Source organism: Typha latifolia, chromosome 15 (genome assembly GCF_019914945.1).
Source record: "Typha latifolia isolate L0001 chromosome 15, TyphaL0001v2, whole genome shotgun sequence".
Lineage (NCBI taxonomy): Eukaryota > Viridiplantae > Streptophyta > Magnoliopsida > Poales > Typhaceae > Typha > Typha latifolia.
This window is the reverse complement of record NC_133100.1, coordinates 5,657,567-5,666,841: the sequence shown is the minus strand read 5'-3', so window position 1 is coordinate 5,666,841 and position 9,275 is coordinate 5,657,567. Positions and strand designations below refer to the sequence as shown.

The window sequence follows — 9,275 nt, the reverse complement described above, 5'->3', positions numbered from 1 at the left end:
GGATCCCCCCGATATCCCTGTAGAGCAAAAGAGCTGCCTGGTGATCCCTACGGTATATTTTTATTCACTCAACATTTCTTCAAATGTAAAAATTTTTGGTGTCTCATGAAGCTAACCATGCTGTTGATTTGCTTACAACTACTAGTTGTTTATTAAATTTTAGGTATACTTAGGCAGGCTCCTTCCTAGTGTCGCTTTTGCAACTTGCTCTCTGATATATGTTAGCAAGGGTCTTTTTATTTGTGGTTTTTAGTTTAATATAATTCTTCTTTCTTATAAAAGATATTGTATAGTCTTTTAAGATGGAGATGTAGCATCAAACGACCTCGCTACAAATCTATCTCAGTAACACCCTATATTTTGTAACCCAACCCTCCTTTCTTTCATATTATTTTTATATGACACCCTAAGTTAACTACCAAATAATTTACAAATGAAAAGGGTATCAACCAAGGAACTTTTAGAATATTAAACGTAATGTCTAAAATAACTAAATTACTCTATGGTGAAGAAGTAATGTGATTAGATCTAGTAAAAGGTTTTAATGTAGTGGGGTGGATTAGAGTGGAATATGACTTAAAAAGGTATAAGATTTTGATATAATTGAGAAATGTGTACAAAATATTGTATTGATCTTAAGTGTTTAGATTATTTGTAATAAGCATAAACACAAGTTGCAAAGTTCCAAGTGAAAGGAAAGTTTCCTTGAAGTCGTTCTAATGCAATTGCAAACATTCTGCAAATACTAAAGAAAACAAGTGTTTGTAAGTGGTTCAGAGCCTATTTATTGCATTCTTAAATAACGAGAGTTTGATATGTGAGTATTTGATATTTGGTTCGAACAATCTATGAATGAAAATCAAGAAAAGCAGCTTTTGGCCTTTGGCGTTTACCCATACAATTTTAGATTTTTCTGGCTTGATTCCGGTGACTTCAAAGACAAATTTTGAGGGTTAATATGACTCTATTTGGATGACATTTAAAAGTGTTTTAACGTAGCCCTAAGTAGCCATTTTTTTTATTGGATAACTCTCTAGAAAAGTTATATCTGGATGACATTTTTTATTGGATAACCTCAAAAATCACTAAGGTTTAAAAACTGATTACGAAAAGATGTATATCGTGGGAGTTCTAATTATCTAATTTATTACAGATTCAGTCATGGATATCGATAGATAATTTATAAGTTTCTTATAACTATTACATTATTAGTGTTTGGTTTCGATACGAGATTAAATCTATAGTTTTTATCATGTTTAGGATTTTCCACGTTAAATTTTTTGTATTTCAAATTATCCCTTTATGCTTTTACACTTTATATTTTATTATTATTTATAGCGTGCGGTAGATCTGATTTTTTAGGGAGTTAATTATAAATTTTCACAAAGGGTGAGTCGAGGTTAGAAAATTCACAAAAATATTTTAGTAATTTAATTTGTACGGGTTATAAAATCTTTATAAGATAGGGTATTAATGAAAAATAATACAAATGTAGTGTGTTATTTGAAACTTTCAAAAGGAAAAAAGAAAGAAGGGGTTCCTGTGGTTCTTATTATTTTGCGGTTGTTAGATTTTTCGTTTAAAACTACAAATATTCCATTACTATATCATTTTCATCAGTCGTACTGCGTTCTACCAAAAATCCTTTAACCCATCTACCAAATGCCTTGTACTTCCATTAAACACCAACAAAATCATATATAGTCTTATCTATGAAACTGCAAACTAAGTGAACATAATTCATGCATGCTTTTAAACTAATAACGATGAATAAATTTAATAAGACATAATGTAGCCTTTTAAATTAACATCTGTATTGATAAATATTTAATGGTTGCAAAGTAGTATGTATCTCAGGAGGGGCAAGTCCTTACTTAAATTGAAAGTTCAACAGGATAACTTAACTAAAAGCATTATAATGGAGTTAGATTCAGGTGGGCCAAATCCGGTGGTATCATCTTCCTTGATGCCATAAAATAGATGGATTACTGTGATCTGAAATAGAATTCATAACCTCCAAACTCCCAGATACATGCAACAAAGAGTATGCATGCATGAGCTTCTACTACCCTGGACGCATAAATAAATGTTTATATCCAACTCTCAGATGTTATAAGGCTCGGCAACTACCACCAGTTGCTCCGTTTGATGCATTGTGATGCCAAAGACTTCAGTCATATCCAAATCCTCAGCTTTAACACCAGGAGGCAGCTTCCAGTCAAAGCTATAAAGGAGTTGAGCCAATGCAATTTCAATGCTAACCGTGCCAAATGTTACTGCCGGACACCCTCTTCTCCCTGCCCCGAAAGGTATCAGCTCAAAATCCTGCCCTTTGTAATCAATATTACTTCCTAAAAATCTCCCAGGCTCGAACTTCTCGGGATTCTCCCAAGTCCCGGGGTCCCTCCCGATGACCCATGCATTGACGTATATTCTCGTATTGGCCGGTACTTCGTAGCCATGGAGTGTTACTGGCTCCATGGATTCTCGGGGGAGGAGTAACGGAACAGGCGGGTGCAGTCGAAAGATTTCCTTGACCACGGCTTTTAAGTAATGCATTCGATGGAGATCGGTCTCCGCTACCGTCGTCCGGCCGCCGCCGACGATGCTTCGGACTTCGTCTTGGGCTCTCTTCATGGCTGTAGGGTTCATTAGGAGCTCTGTCATTCCCCAGTCTAATGTGATGAAGGTTGCGTCTGTTCCGGCTGCAAACATATCCTGCAATAAGTTGTCGGATTTTTAAATTAATTTGAAAGATAAAATTGGGGATGGTACAAAAATTTCAAGCTTTGCTGCTTTAAGCCTTAGTTCTAGCAAAACATATATATAAAGTTTTTTTTTCTTGAGTTGATATCTATAAGACTATTAATAAATATTAGGGAAATTTATTAAAACCATAACCCCCTTGTTATCATTCATACTCTTAGACATGGATATTTACAATTTGATTTCTATATTTTGCTTAAAATATCTAAAATAACAATACAGATAGTTTTCTTTTAGTGAATAATTACTACATAGATGAGTTAAAGTAACTATAAATATTAAATGACTTAATACCTTGATTTCTGTATTTTGCTTAAAATGCCTGAATTAACTATAAATTTAATAATCTTAATGATCAATTATTATATAGATGAGTAAAGTAAGTAGATATTATATGACCTTAATACCTCTTTAGTTAAGATAAAAATAAATAGAGAACTATTGTTAGCTACTATTAGAGTAAAATTACCTCTAGCTAGATGTTTTTAATTGTATTTACACTACATTTTGATTGAGAGAAAAAGAAAATAACATTTTGTCCCCTCTTGTTTAGATATATGAGAGAAAGAAAGAAGTTTAGCTTTTTCTCCGGTTCTCTTCACTTTTGAAGAGAATCTCATTTTATCTTTCATTATCTTAAGATATTTCTCTCTTTTTTTTTTCTCTCTTTTCTTCTCTTTTTTCTTCTCTTTATCCAAACAACAGTGTAAAAATAACATAGTAGAATGGAATAATAAATATCTATATAGTAGGTCTTGAACAAAAATCAAAGAAAAAGATAAGGTGTTTTTCATTAATTTTCTTAAATAATATTGTGGAGCCAGGCATCCAAGACTGAATTCTCCTTGCTCCATTATTTGATGCCCTGATCGGCTGTCAATTCAAGTGCAGCATGACTATCGTTGCACGACAATGGCAAGAGTGTACTCACCATAACAGGCGTCACCGGTTACCGCACTTGTGAGTGTAAACATTTAAAGTACTAAGAGAAGCCTTTGACTAACTTTGTCTTGCTATCAAAAGGACTGGGTAATCTATTATCACAGACCTTAATGTAGATCACCTAATTTTAAAGTAAAAATATTCATCCTGTGCCATATTTTAAATTAGTTATATTAGGAATATTTATATATCTGCGTATACTATAATTTAGGAGGATTCTTCTTATGTAATCATGACCACTATGTAATAGAAAATTATAGTATAATTACATTTCTTTTACTAGGCATAATGTGTTTGTGTGTTTGTATATATATATATATATATATATATATATATATATATATATATATATATATATATCATTGTAATTATGCACATTTTTCCCTATTGTTTTTTAACTTCTGTATTTATTAGAAAATTAATTCGGATAGCCTCATGCCTGGCCGCGTTGGTCCAGTGGGCTTTCTCCTCTTCGCAAGGATGCCCTCGGTGGCTTCTTTCGGCGCACTCATGGTCGGAGCCACCGGGTGGCCCCTCGTCGCGGCCAAGGCGAGATGGATTCTCGTCGCCGACCGCCTCTCATGCCTTGACTTCCCCTCGACTGGCTTCTACTTATCGAGGGGAGCATGTCGGTGGGTTCAACTAAGTTGGTCGACAGCCCTCCCCCTCTTCCCCCATCCCCACTAAGTGGGCTCTTGCCGTCGGTGGCCAACTTGGCCGGCAGCCCTCCCCACCGGCTGATGTATCAGCTCTAGTGGTAGTGGACGCCGACAGCCAAACTTCCTCCCTCCTTTCAGTCTAGGTGAGGAAAGGGGGTACCTCGGGCTCGGGCTAGGTGCAGCCTAGCCCGAGCTTCGGGTCGGACTGAGTGCAGCCAACCCGAGTGCAGGGTCTGGCTGGGTACGACCTAACTCATGTGTCAGGCTGGGTGCATCCTAGCCCGTGTGTCAACGACAGGTGCAGCGTAGCCCGGGATCTTGCTTTTTGGGTTGGGCTAGGTGCAGCCTAACATGTGTTAGGGTGTGGTTAGGCTGTATGCAACCTAGGCTAGGTTGTGTTGAGGTGTGGTTGGGCTGCATGTAGCCTATCCCAAATTTGTGTTAGATTTGGGCTGCACGCAGCCCAGCTCATAAGGCCTTTAGGCCTAGTTCTCTTGGGGCTTTGGGTCCAATTTTTGTGAGTTTGTGCTTAGCCATGAGTTGGCCAAGTTGATTAGTTGTTTAATAATCTTTGTAATTCATGCTAGTCATTGTATTCTTTTATTATGTCAACCTAGGTCCTAATATTTAATCATTTTTAGCACATAGTAGTGTTCTCTTTATTAGTTATCTTATAAATTAATTTTAATGAATTAGACCGTGACCGAAACAGTACCATTATAAATAACACATAAAAAAAGCTAACTTTAATTCGGGATTTAGCGAGGTCATGTATACTTGGTTAAATTAATTTTAGCAAATTGAGTTGACGATCTGTGTGTATCTGTATTAATTGCTCCTGTCGGAGAATTAATACAGTTTATTGTAGGGAAAGTATATTAAGCCAATTATCTTAATTAGCGAAATGGTCTAATCTAGTGTTGCCTATGTGATTTACCTAAATGATAATAATTAATGGAACGAGAATTTTAGGTAAATTATTTTAATTTGTTAACATGTTAGGCACTAGTACAACTATGCCAGCTCAACCTAATTAATAAATATGAACATTTGTAGATAGACCTACCTAAGCCTATAGTGAATATCATTAAGATTATTTAACTAATTAGTGATAGGATTGTTGTGGTTTTACTTTTTATTTACTTTTCTTATTGAGATAGACTCCGTACCCTATGAGGATGATCTCATGGCGTAGTTGTAGCTAGTATCAGGAAAGTAGTGAAACTCCTATAATCTAAGAGTAGTGTAGAGAATAAAATAACTTACTTTATGACATCATCACATTCATAGCATGCATGTGCATACATTTTCCCTACTGTTATTATTGCACGTCATGCATGATAATTTATTTTACTTTTCGGTAAGATTTCACATATCATGATTTCTGCGCATATTTATTAGGTATGGACATGTGTATTAGCACGTAAATCATAATAATAATGTATTTTATTATGTTTATTGTGTTGTATAATATCATGCCACTTGTACACATACACGACCATAAACGAATGACTACTGCGTCTCGACAATATCCGACGCCTCCCTAACTAATTAGGAGCCATCCTTGAGATCTTAGTCTATTAATCTCAAACAATCAAGCAGTTGTTTCACCGGGCGATCGACGATTTACTATCGATCGACAAGAGTCATACCCTTTAGGATATTTAAGATATAGAGAGAAAGGTAGGATGACGTAGACCTAGCGGTACCCGATGACGTAGAGTGAGGGTGTGCGTGAGCAACGACTCATGATTTCCACATGGTGGTGCGATGATGTGGAGGAGAGGGGCTTAGATAGTAGTATCGATGTGCGACACTGACCTTTGTGATGAGCTTACGACTAAGGTCCTTAGTCTACGGTAGCGGACAATCGGTTATGCTGTTCATCGGGTGATAGGTTGACGGTTCTATCCCAAGGGTCTACCCTCCCTTAGTGTATGGGTGTGGTCGGGTGTGAGGATTAGTTTGGCTACGGACGTAGCTCTACATGAGCCTATATTACCGATTTGGTAGTCTAAGATAATGTATATTATGTGGTGTGGTGTTGACATGGCCTATAGCCAGAACTTAGTGTGAGCTTGAGTTTGAGGACTAGATAGCCCGGACTGATGCACTAATTTGATCTTGATGTGCATATTCATATTTTAGACTGTAGAAATAAAAACTTATTGGACTTTATGCTCACCACCTTCTAGTGTAAATATTTTTAAATTAGTTTATAAGCCAGGGTTTGTGGCGAAGTCGACGAAGAATTATCTTTAATTTCACTTATTTATTTATTCTTGTAAATTAAGCTAGATGGCTTGTAGCCCCTGTGTGGGCAATTTTTTATTTGTCTATGGATATATATTTTAGGGCTTATTGTGACCTATGGTGTTATGACTTATTTTTGTCTATTTTATTTGTTGAAATGTCGGCTTTTTTATTTATATATTATGTTAAAATATTGATCAATAGGTCAAATGGTAATCACATGAATTCTACCGATGTGAGAGGCACGTGTTTGATAGTGGGTATTTCATATCAAGTAGCTTAAATGAGCCTCATTAATTTGTCACTAAACTAACTTTGAGAAACACACCATAAATTACATAGAAAGGTTTACAATATTGCAATAAACACGTAAAGTGGTGGTGTTTTACACAGTTGACAAGTTGAGGGATTTAAAGTGTGTCAAAAAAATATTTAAATAAAGGGTGTATGTGAAACTAAGAATTATTCGGGTGCATGTGTAATTATTTCTAAAAAATGCATCATATAAATTAGATCCAAAGCTAGGAATTCAGATAAAAGTTATCAAACTAGGCAAAATAAAAGGAACCAAGTGCAAGATAATTAAATACTAACAAAAATGACTGCCTTGACATTATCTAAGGTGAGAGGCATCTCAAGACCCTCACCCTCCTTCTCGTCCAATAACACATCAACCAAGTCCTCCTCCCCCTCCTCCTTCCCTCCTCCTCCCTCTTTCCTCCTCCTCCTCTTCTCCAAATGCTCCTCTAAGATCTCATCTAACAACTTATCAAACTTTTTAAAGGTCTTCCCCAACTTCCTCAACGTCCCACTCACCTTGCTTACCCATCCCATTCCAAGGTAGAAGTCCTCAAGACTAAACCCACACAGCAAGACATGGTGGTCCTCAAGCATCTCTTAAAACCCATGCCCCTCATACTCCCCTCCTTCCAAGAACTCCTTCCCGAACGCCGCCCGGCACAGCACGCCGTTCGCATAGAACCCTAAAATCTTGGTCAAGTTCACCTGATTCGCCGACGCCTTGACACTCTCTACCTATTAATTAGAAGATGGCGTCAGTGATAGCTTAAGCTTTTATATAATGCAGGACATGTTGTGTGTGACCTCCCAATTTATTCAAATCATCAAAATATTTCAATCCTAGAAGTGGATGAGGGAGTGTTGGAGCATTAAAAAAAAACTATCGTCCTCTATGACAACTTAATTATTATGGTATCAGAGCAGAAGATACTAAGTTTGAATCACCGCAACAAAAAAAAACTTTGAGAATAAATAGGTGAGTTTACGCTACCATGTGGGATACCTCAACCGCCCTTGCAGGCACGCAGGACTCGACTCTCTTCGGAATCAGGAGCTCCAAGATGCATAACTTCCGTACGTGGCGCCAATAGGGGCCGTAGGGGGCGAAGGCGACGTCGGTGCAGTTGTAGAAATGGCGGCGGGCAGCGTAGATCCTAGGGCGACTGTATAGGGCGAGGTCGTGGGTGCGGAGGACCACGCAGGGGGTGCGTGGACAGGAGACGATGACGGTGGGGATGAAGCCGAGCGTGAGGTGGATTATCGGGCCGTAGGCAGTGGCGAGACGGTAGAGGGAGAGGTGAGGGAGGCGACCGTGCTGGTGGAGGTTTTCGATGAACGGGAGAGGTGGAGGGCCGGGAGGGATGTTTGGATTTCTTTTCTTATGTAAGTAAAGGCTGCTTAGGAAGAGTTGGATGATAATGATGAGTATTAACGTGCATGGTAGGAGATAGAATGGCATGGTGGAATTAAGCCATTGAATTGGAGCTGGAGCTTCCATTGTAATTCTTTATTACTAGTGGAGATGGGGGAGTGGGGATGTAGGGTGGGTGGGGAAGATGATGACATGGTGGAACTAAGGCCTTTCTTTATAGAGTAGTTTATTTTTCTTTTCTGGATAACTCATTTTTCACTCCTTGAACTATCACCCATTTCCACATTGAACTCCTAAACTATTAAAAATACCTCACTTAACCCCTTCTGTTAGGGTTCCGTTACCCATTTGTCTAAAAGATATCACGTGATAATTACTTGACAAATATATGACAATTTTACTCTCATACATGTGCAAGTCACATGCTAAGTCATGAAAAACTTTTATATGAATAAAAATACCCCTCATTCTCTCCCTCCATTGCTGCGGTCACAACCTAGTCCACCGCAGCCTCCATAGCGTTACCGTTGTCGCCTCTTTCGCATTCACGGCGTTGACCACCGTCACCTCCTCCGCAGCCTACCGTCACCCTCCTCTCCGGTGTGCTCGAGCTCCAATCCACCGCAAGATCTACATCCCCGTCGGAGCTGGATCTTGGATCGGCGTAGCTTTGGCAGCTATGCTGCCGCCTCTGGCAACTATGGCCGATTAAGGCAAGACAAATCTACCTCTTCTTTGAGCCCTTTCTCCGAGCCCTGCCTCAACGTCGCCGTCGCCCTCTTCTCCAAGCCCGCCATTGTCGTCGCCGTCTTCTCCAAGCCCTTTCTCTCTCTCTCCAAATTTCTTCCCATCGTCGTCGCCCTCTTCTCAGAGCTCTCTCTCTCTCTCTCTTTCTCTCAAAATGCCTCACGCCCTCTCTCAAGGCCTCGAAGGCTTACTTCAAGTCTCTGTTCACCAAAACCAAGTGCTCTGAGGCGACGGAG

General features: G+C 38.7%; 1 protein-coding gene across 1 annotated transcript; it reads right to left on the bottom strand.

The window, feature by feature from the left end:
- Nucleotides 1–2,088: 2,088 nt before the first annotated feature.
- Nucleotides 2,089–8,453, bottom strand: LOC140802180 (cytochrome P450 71AP13-like). The gene is made up of 4 exons (XM_073157619.1): nt 7,924–8,453; nt 7,525–7,655; nt 7,215–7,476; nt 2,089–2,718 (listed from the first exon to the last, which is right to left on the bottom strand). The coding sequence occupies exons 1-4, from the start codon at nt 8,416–8,418 to the stop codon at nt 2,104–2,106; spliced, it is 1,503 nt and encodes a 500-aa protein (XP_073013720.1). The 5' UTR covers nt 8,419–8,453; the 3' UTR covers nt 2,089–2,103.
- Nucleotides 8,454–9,275: the final 822 nt, after the last annotated feature.